The sequence below is a fragment of the Hypanus sabinus genome, chromosome 2 (genome assembly GCF_030144855.1).
Source record: "Hypanus sabinus isolate sHypSab1 chromosome 2, sHypSab1.hap1, whole genome shotgun sequence".
In the NCBI taxonomy this organism is placed as follows: Eukaryota; Metazoa; Chordata; class Chondrichthyes; order Myliobatiformes; family Dasyatidae; genus Hypanus; species Hypanus sabinus.
Window position 1 is genome coordinate 160,884,605 of NC_082707.1, and position 18,549 is coordinate 160,903,153.

An 18,549-nucleotide genomic window follows, 5' to 3' on the forward strand; every position below is an offset into this window, starting at 1 on the left:
ATACTCTAGCTATCATGCTGGTGACTTCCCTTTGCATTCACTGCATTCCAATCACATCCTCCTTATTCTTGTGTGGCAACCAGAAATGCACCCAGATCCCCAGGAGAAGCATCTCTCCCATCTCTCCTCCTCGGCATTCCCCAGGGCTCCACCATTCACTTGATGCCTTCTATCTATGTTTGCCTTGATTGGTGCAAATGCTTCAGCTAGTCTGTGTTTATTTAGCTCCAGATGGTCCATTTCACCAGAGTGCTGCCTGATTTAGTAGGCATTAGCTGGAAGCAGAGGTTCAACAACTCTGTGTTGTACAACTTTGTGTTTCTGATCGTGTCCATGATATCCTGAAGTGGGACGGTGAACAGCCAGAGATCGTGGGGCATATTGGTACCAAAGACATAGGCAGGAAAAGGGAGAAGGTCCTGAAAACAGACTACAGGGAGTTAGGAAGGAAGTTGAGAAGCAGGACCTCAAAGGTAGTAATCTCAGGATTACTGTCTGTGCCATGTGACAGTGAGTACAGGAATAGAGTGATGTGGAAGATAAATGCGTGGCTGAGGGATTGGAGCAGGGATTCAGATTTCTGGATCATTGGAACCTCTTGGGACAGGCATGACCTGTACAAAAAGGATAGATTGCACTTGAATCCCAGGGGCACCAATATCTTGACAGGGAGGTTTGCTAAGGCTGCTGGGGAGAGTTTAAACTAGAATTGCAGGAGGGGGAGGGAGTAGGAGCCTGACTGAAGAGACAGGGGAAGGGGCTGTTAGCTCACAAATGGAGAAAGCTTGGAGACAGTGTGAGAGGGAGGTGAGGCAGGTAATAGGGAAGGGATGAGCTCAGACCGATGGTTTGAGATGTGTCTATTTCAATTGATGAACAAAGTAGATGAGCTTAGAGCGTGGATCAGTACTTGGAGCTATGATATTGTGACCATTACAGAGTGTTTTTTTTATAGACCACCCAATAGTATCAGGACATAGAGGAGCAGATAGGGAGACAGATTCTGAAAAGGTGTAATAATACAGGGTTGTTGTGGTGGGAGATTTTGATTTCCCAAATATTGATTGGCATCTCCTTAGAGTGAAGGGTTTAGATGGGGTAGAGTTTGTTAGGTGTGTTCAGGAAGGCTTCCTGACACGATATGTAGATAAGCCTACAAGAGGAGAGGCTGTACTTGATCTGGTCTGGTGTCAGGTCTCTCAGTGGAAGAGCATTTTGGAAATAGTGATCATAATTCTATCTTGTTTACCATTGCATTGGAGAGGGATAGGAACATACAAGTTAGGAAAGCATTTAATTGGAGTAAGGGAAATAAGCTATCAGGCAGGAATATGGAAATATAATTTGGAAACAGATGTTCTCAGAAATGTACAATTGAAATGTGGCAAATGTTCAGGGGATATTTGTGTGGTGTTCTGCATAGGTACATTACAATGAGACAGGGAAAGGATGGTGGGGTGCAGGAACCATGGTGTACAAAGGCTGTTGAAAATCTAGTCAAGAAGAACTTACAAAAGAGCTTACTGTGGGAAGCAAGGGAGGAGATTGCTGAGCCTCTGGCAATGGGGCGGGTGAGGTTCTGGAGGATTGAAGGGTTGCTGATGTTATTCCTTTATTCAAGAAAGGGAGTAGAGATAGCCCAGGAAATTATAGATCACTGAGTCTTACATCAGTGGTTGGTAAGCTGATGGAAAAGATCCTGAGAGGCAGGATTTATGAACATTTGGAGAGGCATAATATGATTAGGAATAGTCAGCATGGCTTTGTCAATAGCAGGTCATGCCTTACGAACCTGATTGAATTTTTTTGACGATGTGACTAAACACATTGATGAAGGTAGAGCTGTAGATGTAGTCTATATGGATGTCAGCAAGGCATTTGATAAGGTACCCCATGCAAGGCTTATCAAGAAAGTAAGAAGGCATGGGATCCAAGGGGACCTTGCTTTGCAGATTCAGAATTGGCTTGCCCACAGAAGGCAAAGAGTAGTTGTAGACAGGTTATATTCTGCATGGAGGTTGGTGACCAGTGGTGTGCCTCAGGGATCTGTTCTGGGACTCCTTCACTTCATGATTTTTATAAATGACCTGGATGAGGAAGTGGAGGGAGTTTGCTGATGATACAAGGGGTTGGGGATGTTGTGGATAGTGTGGAGGGCTGTCAGAGGTTACAGCAGGAGATCAATAGGATGCAAAACTGAACTGAGAAGTGGCAGATGGAGTTCATCCCAGATACGTGTGAGGTGGTTCATTTTGGTAGCTCAAATATGATGGCAGAATATAGTATTAATGGTAAGATACTTGGTCACATAGAGGATTAGAAGGATCTTGGGGTTCGAGTCCATAGGACACTCAAAGCTGCTACACAGGTTGACTCTGTGGTTAAGAAGGCATACAGTGCATCGGCCTTCATCAACTGTAGGATTGAGTTTAAAAGCCGAGAGGTAATGTTGAAGCTATGTAGAACCCTGGTTAGGCCCCACTTTGAGTACTGTGCTCAGTTCTGGTTGCCTTGCTACAGGAAGGACGTAGAAACCATGGAAAAGGTGCAGAGGAGATTTACAAGGATGTTGCCTGGATTGGCAAGCATGCCTTAAGAGAATAGGTTGAGTGAACTCGGCCTTATCTCCTTGGAGCAATGGAGGATGAGAGGTGTCCTGATAGAGATATACAAGATAATGAGAGGCATTGATCTCATGGGTAGTCAGAGACTTTCTCCCAGGGCTGAAATGGCTAGCACAAGAGGGCACAGTTTTAAGGTGCTTGGAAGCAGGTACAGAGGTGATGTCGGGGTAAGTTTTTTTTACGCAGGGAGTGGTGAGTGTGTGGAATGGGCTGCCGGCAACAGTGATGGGGGAGGATATTATAGGGTCTTTTAAGAGACTCCTGGATAGATACATGGAGCTTAGAAAAATAGAGGACTATGGGTAATCTTGGGTAATTTCTAAGTAAGTACGTGTTTGGCCCAGCATTGTGGACCGAAGGGCCTGTATTGTGCTGTAGGTTTTCTATATTTCTATGTTTCTATCTAACTTGAATTGTTTTCCGTGGAGTGTTGAAGGCTGAGATGGAGAGACCCATTGGGGATTTATAATGAGCAGTATAGATGGAGCTTTTTTCTCAGGGTAGAAATGGCAAAAACTAGAGGGCCTGTATTTAATGTGAGAGGAGGAAGGTTTAATTAGGATGTGCAGAGCAAGTTTTTTTACATGAAGGATGATCAGTGCCAAGGTAGTGGTGGAAGCAGACACGATATTGGTTTTAAGAGGCATTTAGACATGCACATGAACGTGCAGGGAGTGGAGAGTTACATATTATGTGTAGCTAATTAGTTTTAGTTTAATTTGGCACAGGCATCTTGGCCATATTGTCTCTTCCTCTGTGGTCCTACTCTATATTCTGTGTTCCAATGTATTGTTTCTGTTTCTTTGTCCTGTTCCCTCTCTCTCCTTTCTTTCTCTGGTCTGATTAATAGCTTCTATATTTCTTACTCCAGATTGCATTCAATTCCACAGTGCCATTTCATAAATAACATAGCAGTAAGAGGATTGCTAGGGAAAGAGAAAGTCCTGTCAAAAAAGGAATGTATTTTTGTGGAGCCAGGGCGTACATACAGTATCCTGAATGAATCCTTTGTATCAGTATTCACCAGTGAGAAGGATGAGGAGTCTTACATCTGTCATGATCGAGTTAGAGATTTGGATGTATCCCAGGGCCCAATGATGTTTATCCCAGGGAACTATGGGAAGTAAGGGAGGATGCTGCTGGGATCAGATAGCTGTGGGTGTGTTATCATTAGCTAATGGTGATCCCATATTCAAGAAGGGGAATAGAAATAGGCCAGGAAACTACAGAATGTGTGAGCCTTACATTATGTATAAGAAAACTATTTGGGAAAAGATTCTTTGGGATAGCGTTTATGATCATTTGGAGAGGCAGGGACTGATTAAGGTGAGTTGGCCTCATTTCATGAATGAGAAGCTTTGCTTCTCAAATTTAATCAAGTTGGAGGAAGCTATTAAGAAAATTGATGAAGGCAAAGTGGTAGATGTGGAATGCATGTGATCTAGCAAGGTCCTGCACAAGGGGCTGGTTCAGAAAGTTAGTGCATGGAGGATCCAAGGTGTTTTTGGCAAACTGGATCCAAAATCAACTTTGCAGTAAAAGGCTGAAGTAGTTTTCTCAATAGTGTACTTTGCGATCAATTTTGGAGCTGTGTTGTTTGTCAAAATATATAAATGACTTGGAGGAGAATGTTTGCCACCAGGTAATGTTATTAAGTAAAATGAGTATTGTTGAGCAAAAACAAGGAATTATAAAATTCTAATTTTTATGGTGGAGATGCTTATTAGCATTTTTCAAAGCACCAGTATGCTTCATAGAAGCTGATTAGCATGGTAATGAATGATATGGACAACACTTAACTCTTATGATTGTAATTGGCTTTAAAGTACTGATTAAAGCGGGCCTGCAGGTATGGCTGGGAATGTCAGCTCACATCCATAGTCAAGAGGTCTGACTCTCCTTCTGATTGTTGTGCCCTGTCGCTCCTGTCAGTCTGTTCTATTGTAAATTGCTTTGAAATACCTCTTGCATTCTTTATGGTAACGGACTGGTCTTTTCCACAGCTGTTCTGCAGCTTCACCTCTTATTCAAAGGTTCAGACATTGTGAGATTCTGTTTCTCTTAAGCCCAAGAGTCGGCAGTGTATACATCGAATAGATGAGAGTAACAAACCATTTCAGAACTGATAATGGAGCATTTGTAAATTAAAGAACGAAGCTCCCAAAATAATGTTCCTTTAATTCTACTTGTATCTCTTCGTCTAACTTGTAATTGAATTTTTTTACATTCCTTGTATTTTTATCAATCAATAATCCTCTGGATCTTTTGTACTCAATTCAAATTGTTCCAATCTAAATAGGAATGTTCTGTGTGATCGGATGTGCCCAAACAAAATTCTCTTCATCTATAAATTCTTCAGAATAAACAATAAAGCAGATATTGTACTGAGAAAGCCTATTAAAATGTAAAGTTCTGAGAGTTATGCCGTTGAAAATACAAATAATGTTGGGTACTGATGGAATATGGATTGACTATGGTGATGAATTGAAATTATTGTGTGAAATTTGTTGGGATTGAAAATCATTGCCTTGAGGCTGGTTCCATTCCTGTTAACTGATTTCAGATTCAGATTCAGTTTATTGTCATTTAGAAACCACAAATGCAATGCAGTTTAAAAATGAGACAACATTCCTCCAGAATGATATCACAAAAGCACATGACAAAACAAACTACACTAGAAAATCCATGTAACGTTTGGCAATCCCCAATCCAGAGTCCAGAGAGGCTGCTGGGTATTAATATCGCGCTACCGTCTTAGCGCGTTCCCCAGAAAGGAGCTCCGAATCCACCAGACAAAACAAGACCAAAAACTGAAGCTACAAGACCTGCACAAAACCACATAGTTACAAATGTGCAAACAATAGCATAATTGATAAAAAAAAACAGACCATGGGCACAGTGAAAATAGTCCAAAGATGTTAAAAGACTATAAGTTCAAAAGAAATCACCACACAGTTTACACAAGTCCTCAGGGTCCCGAGAGACTCGCCATCCCACACAGGCAGCAGAAGGGAATACCCCCGCTGTGGACTTCCACTGCACCGCCTGACTCAGCCTCGCAGATGCAGCACACAATAAAAGCTCCATCGAACCCAGCCTCGTAGTCACAGCACACAATGAAAGCAACCGTAGCGGACTCCGAGTCCGTCGAACCTCCGAGCCTCCGACCATCCCCTCCGGCACAGCTTCTCTGAGCACCATCCTCTGCCAAGCGTATTAAGACACCCCCGCCAACGGCCATCGGCAATGCGACCCTGAGGACTGGGGGCCTGTTCTTCCCAGCAGAGTCCTGGACCTCACAGCAGCAGCAGCAACAAAGGAGGTCTTCCTGGAGATTTCCCGATGTTCCTCCGTGCTCCCACGTCCATTTTCAACCGATTATGATTGTGCACGGCACCCCGCTTCACAAATAACAGATAATCAGCTCCTGTGGCTGCTGCAAGCTGCGTCGTGCCACCATCTTGGATCTCTTAATTTACCAATACATTCATCAAATGGATCATGTGCAGGCATTGTTTTTGGCAGAAACAGGTTGGACAGAAAGACCCCTTCCTGTTGCCGCATTGTTCAATGTTCCAAACTTTTAACCGGTCCTTTCCTGGTGAGTTGTCCTTGTACACAAGTGAGATTGCTCTATCGGGGAACAGTTAATGAAGTCATTCCACATGCAGTCTCACTAAGAATATTAGGAGAAGAACTTGGACCAATTATTCTAGAAATGCTGTCCAAAGCACTCATAAAACAAGATGTTCTAGCCAACATATCTTATGTCAATTTAATACACCTCTGAGGGTACAGAATTTCCAGCCCATATGGTCCCCTGTGGGTGTTATAGAAGAGATGTTACCACATACTAATTGAGATAATTGCAAGTTTTATTAGAAATTATTTTAAAGCCATTTTATTTTATTAGTGACCTACGAGCACCCGAAGTCTGCCTGTGAGCAGCAGCGAGACCGAATACAAGTGGAAATGAGCCTGCGCGGGCCTCTCATCGGACTCCACGTCCCTCAGTGTGACGAAGAAGGCAACTTCAGGCCGATGCAGTGTCACAGCAGCACAGAATACTGCTGGTGTGTGTACGAGAATGGACAGGAGGTTCCTGGGACGAGGACAGCCCCTGGAACTGGTCAGCCACGCTGTGGGGAGCCAGGTCAGTCAGTATTAAAATCAGGCATTGATCAATCATTATAACAAGTTCAAGTTTATTTTCATTCAACCATAAACATGTTACAGCTAAATGAAACAAAGTTCTTTTTGGGACAAGGAACAAAATAGGGTACATACTATCATAGATGGCACAAAAGAACATTAGCACAATGATAATAACAGATAATGTATCTTGCAGATAATGTGTGCATTTTATGTCAACAGCATAAAGTTAAATATATAACTACATAATGCTACTGGCACTGTCATAATTAATGTGTAGTGGATGGTAGCAGATTGCTCAGAAATTCACAGGCTGGGGTAAGAAGCTATTGCCCAGCCTAACAGTCTTTGTTCCTGTACTATGGGTTCTTATAATATAATACTCCAGCTAATATCCTGGTGTCTCCTCACTGCATTGCAATCACATCCTTCCTGTTGTGTGGCAACCACAAATGCACACAATTCCAAAGATGAGGCCTAATGAAAGTCGTATAAAGCTATACCATGACACCTTAGATTCTGCGCAACTGTGAGCTGCCAGGTCAGTCAGGTGTAATAATATAGAAATCTACAGCACATTACAGGATCTTGAGCACACAATGTTGTGCAGATCATGTAACCTATTCTAGAAACTGGCTAGAAATTCTCTACCGCACGGCCCTCTATTTTCCTAAGCTCCATGTACCTACCTAAGAGCCTCTTAAAAGACCTTATTGTATCCGCCTCCACCACCATCACTGGCAGTGCTTTCCACGCACCCATCATTCTCTGTGTGAAAAACTTACCCCTGACATCCCCATTGTACCTACTTCCAAGCACCTTAAAACTATGCCCTCTTGTGTTAGCCATTTCAGCCCTGGGGAAAAGCCTCAGACTATCCACACGATTAATGCCCCCATCATTTTATACACCTCTATCAGGTCACCTCTCATCCTCCATCACTCCAAGGAGAAAAGACCAAATTCACTCAACCTATTCTCATAAGGCATGCTGTCCAATCCAGACAAAAGTTAAACAAAAGGATTGATCATGCGCAAACGTGAAAAATTCTGTATTTCATGGAAATTTGTCTTTGTGGAAACAGCTGTCTGAATTATGTGTGGCAATATATAGATGGAAATGTTAATGCATCCGAGGGGGGGTGCTGGAGTGGTATGGGTGGCCACTGTATCAAATTCCTGCATCAATGTCTTCCACCTTTGCTTCCAGTATAATTCCTTGTTTATCTCCATTGCTATTTCTCTGGTGTCCACGTTTTCATGAAATTGCTCTATTGACAGTAAATGAACGCCCAAAGTCTGTCTGTGAGCAACACCGAGAACGGGTGGAGTCAGAGATGCGTGGGTCCCAGCCCCTGGTTGGTGTTCACATCCCTCAGTGTGATGATGAGGGGAACTTCAGGCCGATGCAGTGTCACAGCAGCACAGGATACTGCTGGTGTGTGTACGAGAATGGACAGGAGGTTCCCGGGACGAGGACAGCCCCTGGAACTGGTCAGCCACGCCGTGGGGAGCCAGATCAGTCATCTTTACCATCAAGCACTCATAAAATCCGTGTAACTGTAGTTCTCCAGCTAACATGCCTCGCAATCCTGAGGCTGTGACCTCTTGCCCTAGACTCCCCCACCTTGGGAAACATCCTTTCCACATCCACTCCATCTAGGCCTTTCAACATTCGAAAGGTTTCAATGACGTCCCCCCACCTCATCCTTCTGAATTCCGGTGAGTACAGACCCAGAGCTATCAAAGTACCTCATATGATAACCCTTTCATTCCCAAAATCATCCTTGTGACCCTCCGTTAAACCCTCTCTAATGCCAGCACATCTTTTCTTAGATAAGGAACCCAAAACGGTTCACAATACTCAAGGTTGGGACCCACCCACTTCTGCAAAAAAGCATCAGCACCCTCCACCCACCAACCATAAAACAGCAAAGCCCCCAAGAAGGACCATGATCTGAAGGACAGCAAAATCTGTTTGTTCACCCGACAATTCGACATGCTCCAGGCTCTCCCTCTCTCTCCCACTAAAGGGAAAGGGAAGAGTCCCCTTTCACAGCGACCGGGGAGACATAACAAAACAGCTCGCTGATTTACAGTGTTAAAAGTCTCTTGTGCCACCTTAATACCCCCGAGTTCTCTGCCAGGAGAATCGGCAACAATCTTTTCCCCTCCAACGAGAGAGGGAGAGTGCGATTCACAATTACAGAGCCTCCGACAGCTGCTTTGCCGTTCTGTTTTCTTCAGAATTCTTCAAAATTCCCCTGCTATAAGTTATTCAGAATAAATATTTAATAATAATACTGTACTGAGAAACCTTATTAAATGTGAAGTTTTGATAGCTATGCCTGTAATGAAATTATGAACTGCATTGGGTGTGATGAAATACAGATGAACTGTGGTGGATTATGTGAAATTTATTGGAACTAAAAGTCATTAGCTCAAGGATGGTTCCTCTCCTGTAAACTGAGTTGCCTAGAAATTCAGTTACCTAATGTGGCTGTTTTTCCACATTAAGTTACTGAAAACCATTGTTTTTTCTATAAAGAAGGTAGTAATGGCTACTTCATTTAGCTTCACCTCCTTTCATTGTGGTAATGGAAACAGGTACAATAGTGGTGTTTAAGAGATTTATAGCTAGACATCTGAATATGCAAGGAATGGAGAGAAGTGGTTCATTTGCAGACAGAAGGGACTCAGTTTAATTTGGAATTGTGTTCGGTGCAGGCAATGCGTGCAGAAGGTCCCGTTTCTGAGCTGTACTGTTCTACAACATATGTTCCAAACACTTAAATGGTCATTTCCTGGTGTGAGTTGCCTTTATACACCAGTTTGATTGCTCCACTGGGCCACACGGAATGGAGTTATTCCTCTTGCAATTCCCCTTGAAGGTATTGGGAGAACGCGGACCAGTTATTTCAGAAATGCTTGTCCAAGGCACTCTTATATCAAGGTCTCCTTGTCAATATACTTTGTGTCTATTAAATGCACCTTTGCGATTGCAAAATTTCTAGACCACAGGGCACCCTCTAGGTTTAATAGAAGTGATGTCACAGAGGCTCTTTGAGAGAATTGCAAGTTTAATGAGAAATTGTTTCAAAACCATTCTATTTTATTAGTGACCAATGAGCGTCCCAAGTCTGCCTGTGAGCAGCAGCGAGAACGGACGCAAGCGGAGATAAGCCTGCGTGGGCCTCTCGCTGGACTCCACATCCCTCAGTGTGATGACGAGGGGAACTTCAGGCCGATGCAGTGTCACAGCGGCACAGGATACTGCTGGTGTGTGTACGAGAATGGACAGGAGGTTCCCGGGACGAGGACAGCCCCTGGAACTGGTCAACCACGCTGTGGGGTGCCAGGTTAGTCACTTTAATTGTTCTCAATCTTATGTTCTATGTTCATGCTACATCCTGGAGACTGAGGGCCGGGCTCAGGCCCCAATCGCCTTTATACCGGGGTCTGTGGGAGGAGCCACAGGAGCAGTCAGCAGGGGGTGTGTGTCCAGACAGGTATAGGTGGTTTCTTTGTTTTGTTCTCAATTATTTTCATTACTTTTTACAAGTCCCTAAAAGTCCGTTATTATATGTAAAGGAATGATGGAGAGAAGGTAAGGCTATGCCCCAGTTTTGCCTTTGGGCCCTACAAGTCAGGATTTCCTGGGATAGACCTTCTTCACCAGACCAATATGGCACAGTCAAGCCTGTTGCTTGATTGAAGAGTGTGGAGAGTGAGCAGAGTAGCTTTTCCAGACAGGCACAGCTACTGTAGTTATCCTGCCCGGCAAGCCGAGTCCAATGTGATCAGTCGGAATGCTTTAAAACTTACTTCAGCCCATCAACATCACCGTGTCAGAGTCCTCTTGCGAGCTTCTGTTAGTGTTTTTGTAGCTCTGGGTTTTTACGGGATGGGGTTGCTAGCCCCATGCCCAACCCTCCTCCTCTTGCAGCCAGGCTTGGCACCGTTGGTTGTGGAGATGAATGTTTTTAAAGGCTTTTGTTTCAAGGCAGGTGACAGTGAAACAGGATTACTGAGATTCTATGTGGTGTCTCAAGAAGGTCACATTCATTACCATCTGGGACATGCCCTCTCCTTTTTACTACCATTGGGGAGAAGGTACAGGAGCCTCAAGACCCACATTTAATGACTTAAGAATAGCTTCTTCCCCTCTTCTGTCAGATTTCTGAAAAGCCCATGAGCCCATGAATGCTACCTTGTTAATCCTTTCTTTGCGTTATTTACTTTTTTTATTTTGTGGTAATTTAATATTTTTGCTCTGACCTGCTGTCATAAAACAACAAATTTCATGTCATATGTCAGTGATAAGAAATATGATTCTTAATTTTTTAACATTTCCCTACTATATTTATCTTTGATTTGTTAGAAACCAGCGAACGCCCAAAGACTGCTTGTCAACAGCAGCAAGAGCAACTGCGAGCAATATTGAGCCTGCGCAGTCCCATTTCTGGACTCCACATCCCTCAGTGCGATGAAGAAGGGAACTTCAGGCCATTGCAGTGCCATCACAGCACGGGATACTGCTGGTGTGTCCATGAAAATGGACAGGAAGTTCCAGGAACTATGACACCTCCTGGAATAAGTCAACCACATTGTGACCAGCCAGGTCAGTTATGAATAGTCTAACAGCAGTTTTGCAAAAATATGTTTAAAGTGATTTCTATTTTACAGTGAGACTTTCTTGGAACTTGTTGATTACCTTTGTGTGGTTTAGCAACCAATTCTCATGGTTACTGTTGATTAGTGTATTGGAACTCTAAACCACTTGTCAAATTCCAGGACAGATGATTCATGTTCTGTGGTCCTCTCCAGACAGGAGTTATGCTTTGACATTGTCTACTGTGGGGACATGACCATCAAATGGCAGTAAGCAAATGACAATGGCATTGACCTCCCACACCATGAAGACCCTGGAGAGACTTGTTCTAGAGCAGCTCTGGCCTATGGTTAGGCCACACTTAGACCCCCTCCAGTTCAGCTATCAGCCCCAACTAGGAGTTGATGCCATCGTCTACCTCATTGGATATTGAATTGTCTAAGGTGTGGGAAACAAGTAAGGAAGTTATGGAACCTATGACAATTAAAGAGGTGGAGGTACTGGCGCTTTTAAGAAATTTAAAAGTGGATAAATCTCCGGGTCCTGACAGGATATTCCCCAGGACCTTGAGGGAAGTTTGTGTAGAAATAGCAGGAGCTCTGACGGAGATCTTTAATATGTCATTAGAAACGGGGATTGTGCCGGAGGATTGGCGTATTGCTCATGTGGTTCCATTGTTTAAAAAGGGTTCTAGAAGGAAGCCTAGCAATTATAGACCTGTCAGTTTGACATCAGTGGTGGGTAAATTAATGGAAAGTATTCTTAGAGATAGTATTTATAATTATCTGGATAGATGGGATCTGATTAGAAGTAGCCAGCATGGATTTGTGCATGGAAGGTCATGTTTGACAAACCTTTTTGAATTTTTTGAAGAAGTTACGAGGAATGTTGACGAGGGTAAGGCAGTGGATGTAGTCTATATGGACCTCAGCAAAGCCTTTGACAAATTTCCACATGGAAGGTTAGTTAAGAAGGTTCAGTCGTTAGGTATTAATGCTGGAGTAATAAAATGGATTCAACAGTGGCTAGATGGGAGATGCCAGAGAGTAGTGGTGGATAATTGTTTATTGGGATGGAGGCCGGTGACTAGCGGGGTGCCTCAGGGATCTGTTTTGGGCCCAGTGTTGTTTGTAATACACATAAATGATCTGGATGATGGGGTGGTAAATTGGATTAGTAAGTATGCCGATGAAACTAAGGTAGGAGGTGTTGTGGATAATGAGGTGGATTTTCAAAGCTTGCAGGGAGATTTATGCCGGTTAGAAGAATGGGCTGAACGTTGGCAGATGGAGTTTAATGCTGAGAAGTGTGAGGTTCTACATTTTGGCAGGAATAATCCAAATAGAACATACAGAGTAAATGGTAGGGCATTGAGGAATGCAGAGGAACAGAGAGATCTAGGAATAACTGTGCATAGTTCCCTGAAAGTGGAGTCTCATGTAGATAGGGTGGTGAAGAGGGCTTTTGGAACGCTGGCCTTTATAAATCAAAGCATTGAGTACAGAAGTTGGGATGTAATGCTAAAGTTGTACAAGGCATTGGTAAGGCCAAATTTGGAATATTGTGTGCAGTTCTGGTCACCGAATTATAGGAAAGATATCAATAAATTAGAGAGAGTGCAGAGACGATTTACTAGGATGTTACCTGGGTTTCAGCAATTAAGTTACAGAGAAAGGTTGAACAAGTTAGGTCTCTATTCATTGGAGCGTAGAAGGTTGAGGGGGGATTTGATCGAGGTATTTAAAATTTTGAGAGGGATAGATAGAGTTGACGTGAACAGGCTGTTTCCATTGAGAGTAGGGGAGATTCAAACTAGAGGACATGATTTGAGAGTTAGGGGGCAGAAGTTTAAGGGAAACACGAGGGGGTATTTCTTTACTCAAAGAGTGATAGCTGTGTGGAATGAGCTTCCTGTAGAAGTAGTAGAGGCCAGTTCAGTTGTGTCATTTAAGGTAAAATTGGATAGGTATATGGACAGGAAAGGAGTGGAGGGTTATGGGCTGAGTGCGGGTAGGTGGGACTAGGTGAGATTAAGGGTTCGGCACGGACTAGGAGGGCCAAGATGGCCTGTTTCCGTGCTGATTGTTATATGGTTATATACCTGCTGAACCATGTCTATGCCCACCTGGACAAGCCGGTGAGCACTGTGAGGGTCATGTTTTTTGACTTCTCCAGTGCGTTCAACACCATCCGCCCTGCTCTGCTGGGTGAGAAGCTGACAGTGAGGCAGGTGGATGCTTCCTTGGTGTCATGGATTATTGATTACCTGACTGGCAGACCACAGTACGTGCGCTTGCAACACTGTGTGTCGGACAGAGTGGTCAGCAGCACTGGGGCTCCACAAGGGACTGTCCTGTCTCCCTTTCTCTTCACCATCTACACCTCGGACTTCAAATACTGCACAGAGTCTTGCCATCTTCAGAAGTTTTCTGATGACTCTACCATAGCTGGATGCATCAGCAAGGGAGATGAGGCGGAGTACAGGGCTACGGTGGGAAACTTTGTCACGTGGTGCAAGCAGAATCATCTGCAGCTTAATGCGAAAAAGACTAAGGAGCTGGTGGTGGACCTGAGGAGGGCTAAGGTACCGGTGACCTTTGTTTCCATCCAAGGGGTCAGTGCAGACATGGTGGAGGATTACAAATACCTGGGGATACGAATGGACAATAAACTGGACTGGTCAAAGAACACTGAGGCTGTCTACAAGAAGGGTCAGAGCCGTCTCTATTTCCTGAGGAGACTGAGGTCCTTTAACATCTGCTGGATGATGCTGAGGATGTTCTACTAGTCTGTGGTGGCCAGTGCTATCATGTTTGCTGTTGTGTGCTGGGGCAGCAAGTTGAGGGTAGCGGACACTAACAGAATCAACAAACTCATTTGTAAGGCCAGTGATGATGTGGGGGTGGAACTGGACTCTCTGACGGTGGTGTCTGAAAAGAGGATGCTGTTCAAGTTGCATGCAATCTTGGACAATGACTCCCATCCACTCCATAATGTACTGGTTAGGCACAGGAGTACATTCAGCCAGAGACTCATTCCACCGAGATGTAACACTGAGCGTCATAGGAAGTCATTCCTGTCTGTGGCCATAAAACTTAACATCTCCTCCCTTGGAGTGTCAGACACGCTGAGCCAATAGGCTGGTCCTGGACTTATTTTCACTTGAAACGATTAACTTATTATTTAATTATTTATGGTTTTATATTGCTATATTTCTTCACTATTCTTGGTTGGTGCCGCTGTAACGAAACCCAATTTCCCTCGGAATCAATAAAGTATGTCTGTCTGTCAATGTCAAGAAGTCACCGTCTCCATTTGGAAGAACATTGCCATCAGGAAGCAACATCTGGAACCAATTAGCCGGTCAGATGCTTTCTGAGGGCAGGGAGAAAGAGTTAATATTTATGGTTGATGACCACTCAACCATAAATGTTAATCAACTGGCTAAGTGAGAAAAGAAGTATGTTTTAAGTTGTAGAGAGAAGTGGTTGACAGAGTAAAAGAAATATCAGCAGGGTGGAGTCTGAGGTTTTCCAAGTGACAAATAGCATTAGGCACCATCTACTTAATAAATGAATAAGGGCTATTAGAGAGAAGAGAATAAACACAAAAGCTTGCATTAGCCTGATTTGAAGAGTGCTAAAAGACAGAAAGACTGGGAGTAAGATAAGAAAACCAATTGACAAGGGGTCTGAGCAGACGTGATCTGCAAAGCGGTCGCCTAATCTGCATTTGGTGCCTTCAAAGTAGATTGTACTATATTGTAGACAAAATGAATGCCATGCAGTAGATTGAAAGAAGTTAAATAAATTGTTGTTTCACTCAGAAGAGTTCTTTAGGACACAGGTATATGAATTTGCAAAAGTTACAAGTTACTCCTGGAGTTGAAAGGCTCTACTTGAGCCACCTTAGGCCCCACATGTCAACCCAGTGACCCATGTGAACTATAAGGTCGCTCACTTCCTGAACACCCAGCTGCTGTGAAACTATAAAATGATAGTTTTTCCTGCTCAGTACCAAGTTCCCAAGCAGCTTGCATTACTGTCAACATCTCAAGGGCGAAGTGGAGATTCCAGACGAGACTGGAATCAATGAGGGATGATTGACAGCTGTGGCAGGGTTTGAATGCCATAAGCTCATACAAAGTTAAATCTTGTGACATAGGGGTCAGCACAGCTTCACTTCTAGATGAGCTCAATGCCTTCTGCACTTGCTTTGACCACCAGAACAAGAAGTAACTATCATACACCCCCATGTCTCCCAATGATCCTTTGGTCTCAGTACCTGAAGATGATGTGCAGGCTGTCTTCAAGAGAGAGGATCCAGGGAAAGCATCCAGTCTGGACGGAGTACCTGGCTGAGTACCGAAGACCTGGGCTGACCTGGTGTATTCCCAAATATATTCAACCTCTTCAAGCAGGCTTCAGTCGTACCAGTGCCCAAGAAGACATGCTAACCTGTCTAAATTTTTATCACCCAATGGCATTTACATCCACATTGATGAAGTGTTTAGATGCTGGTGTTGAAGCAGATCAGCTCCTGTCTGAGTGGCAGCTTGGATCTGCTCCAATTCACCTGCTGAAACAACAGGTCTACAGCAGATGCTATCTCGTTGGTTCTTCACACAAACCTGGAACATCTGGACAGCAAAGGTGCATATATCAGGATGTTCTTTATTGATTACAGCTCGGCATTTAACACCAGTATCCCCTCAAAACTAATCAGTAAGCTCCAAGATCTGTGCCTCAATACCCCCCCCTGTGCAATTGGATCCTGGCTTTCCTCACTTGTAGACCCCAGTCAGTTCGGATTGGCAAAACATCTCCTCCACTATCTCCATCAGCACAGGAGCACCACAGGGATGTGTACTTAGCCCCCTGCTCAACTCACTTTACACCTATGACTGTGTGGCTGGTACATCTCCAATACCATATACAAGTTTACTGACAACACCACTGTTGTGGGCTGTATCAAAGGGGGTGATGAATCGCCATACAGGATGGAGATTGAAAACTTGGCTGAGTGGTGTAATAACAGCAACCTCTCACTCAATATCAATAAGATATTGAGCACATCTACATGAAACATTGCCGTAGAAAAGCAGCATCCATCATCAGAGATCCTCACCATCCAGGCCATGCTCTTTTCTCACTGCTCCCATCAGGTAGAAGGTCCAGGTGCCTCAGGACTCACACCACCAGGTTCAAGAACAGTTACTACCCTTCAACCATCAGGCTCCTCAACATTACTGGATAACTACACTCATTTAAGGACTCTGTTATTTCATGCTCATTATTTATTACTATTTATTTACATCTGCATTTTCACAGTTTGTTTACAGTTAACAGTTCCTGATGTTCTATAGATTTGCTGAGTATGCACGCAGATAAAAAATATCAGGGTTGTCTGTAATACGCATGTACTTTGATAATAAATTTTTCTTTGAACTTTGAAGTTTGAACTTTGACAGGGAGAGATCACAGGGGTCAGCAGTGGAAAGGGTGAGCAGCGTCCAGTTCCTGGGCATCCATGTCTTGGAGGATCTATCCTGGGCCTAACACGTTGATGCAATTGTGAAAAAGGCCAGTGGTTCTATTTTGTAGGGATTTGGTACGTCACCAAAGACTTGCAAGTTTCTACAGATGTGTGGTGGAGAGGCCTCTGACTGGTTACGTCGCAACCTGGTAGGGAGGCTCCAATGCACAGAATCGAAAGAGGCTGCAGAGGGCTGTAGGCTCTGCTAGATCCTTCATGAGCACAGCTCTCCCTTCCATCAAGGACATCTTTAATAGATGGTACCTTCAGACAGCATCATCCATCAGTAAAGACCTTCAAGTGGAATATGCCCTCTTCTTATTACTACTGTCAGGGCAAAGATACACAGTGTTTTAGAAACATTTTCCACCATCAGATTTCTGAACAGTTGATGAACCCTACTTCAACATTTCTTTCCACTATTTATTTATTTTTGTTACTTACAGTAATTTTTGTCTCGCTACCACGAAACAACAAACTCCACGACATGTGTCAGTGACGATAAACCTCATTCTGATTCTGACTGATAACCTGCTCACTGAAGCGTAGTTTAGGATTTGTCAGGACCATGTGGTGCCAGGCCCCCATCACCAAATGGCTCAGGCAAGAGTCGAGCAAAGGGATGAATTGTCAGGTGAATGAGAGTTGCTGCCCCTAACACCAAGGCAATGTTTGACCTTTCAAGGAACCCCAGTAGAATGGATATCAGTGGGCATCAAGAGGAAATCACTTCACTGGTTAAAGTCGTGTCTCACATAAGGGAAGCTGATGTGTATGATGGCCGACCGTGTGGGTTTTCCTACAGTGTTGCAAAGTTAAGGACAAACAATCATTAAATGGCAGTTCAGGAGCAATATTTCAACATAAGGAAGTTTAGATGTGCATGTGTTGATGTCAGGTAACTTACAGCAGTAACTTTCACCCTGAGAGATGACCCTGTCGATTGTGGAATTGATATCAGCGGCCCAGCCAGAACAAATAAATCCTTTCAGCAGTGACGTCAGTAACAGGATCTCCTTGAAGGGCTCGTCTCTGACGTCGATAGCACAGAATCAGTTTAAAAAGTGTTGATAGCAAGCACTTTGCCTGCATTAAAGAATATGACGTGCCATATATTGTAATCCAGTGCAGTGCTATTAGGTGTGGTGGTCAGTGCAAAACTGAGCTCCAGTACAAGCAGGTGCTTCCACCTTATACTGCATACTTCTAAGAACAAGAAGATTATTGGTCCTTATGCACTTTAAAACATCTTGACTGACTGTTCTCTTTTTAAATCATCTATTCTGATACAAGAAATGTTTCTTGACCCATTTTAAAAAAAGCTGTGTTTTTAAATTATTGACTATGTCAAAAGCATTTTTGTTTGTTTCTTCAGGAGACAATGAGCGCCCTAAGACTGCCTGTGAGCAGCAGCGAGAACACTTAGAAACGATGAGCCGGCATGGGTCCCAGCCCCTGGTTGGTGTCCACATCCCTCAGTGTGACGACGAGGGGAACTTCAGGCCGATGCAGTGTCACAGCGGTACAGGATACTGCTGGTGTGTGTACGAGAATGGACAGGAGGTTCCCGGGACGAGGACAGCCCCTGGAACTGGTCAGCCACGCTGTGGACTTCCAGGTTAGTCAG

The 18,549-nt window shown here is 43.9% G+C and overlaps 1 protein-coding gene across 2 annotated transcripts in view; it reads left to right on the forward strand.

The window, feature by feature from the left end:
- The window catches only part of nid2a (nidogen 2a (osteonidogen)), a 157,311-nt gene that overhangs the window by 55,012 nt on the left and 83,750 nt on the right, over positions 1-18,549 (forward strand). For both annotated transcript variants that reach the window (XM_059958023.1, XM_059958018.1), the window contains exons 13-16: positions 6,538-6,777; positions 9,895-10,134; positions 11,157-11,396; positions 18,298-18,540. In XM_059958023.1, the coding sequence (XP_059814006.1) occupies positions 6,538-6,777; positions 9,895-10,134; positions 11,157-11,396; positions 18,298-18,540 (963 nt within the window). The remainder of the gene's footprint in view (positions 1-6,537; positions 6,778-9,894; positions 10,135-11,156; positions 11,397-18,297; positions 18,541-18,549) is intronic.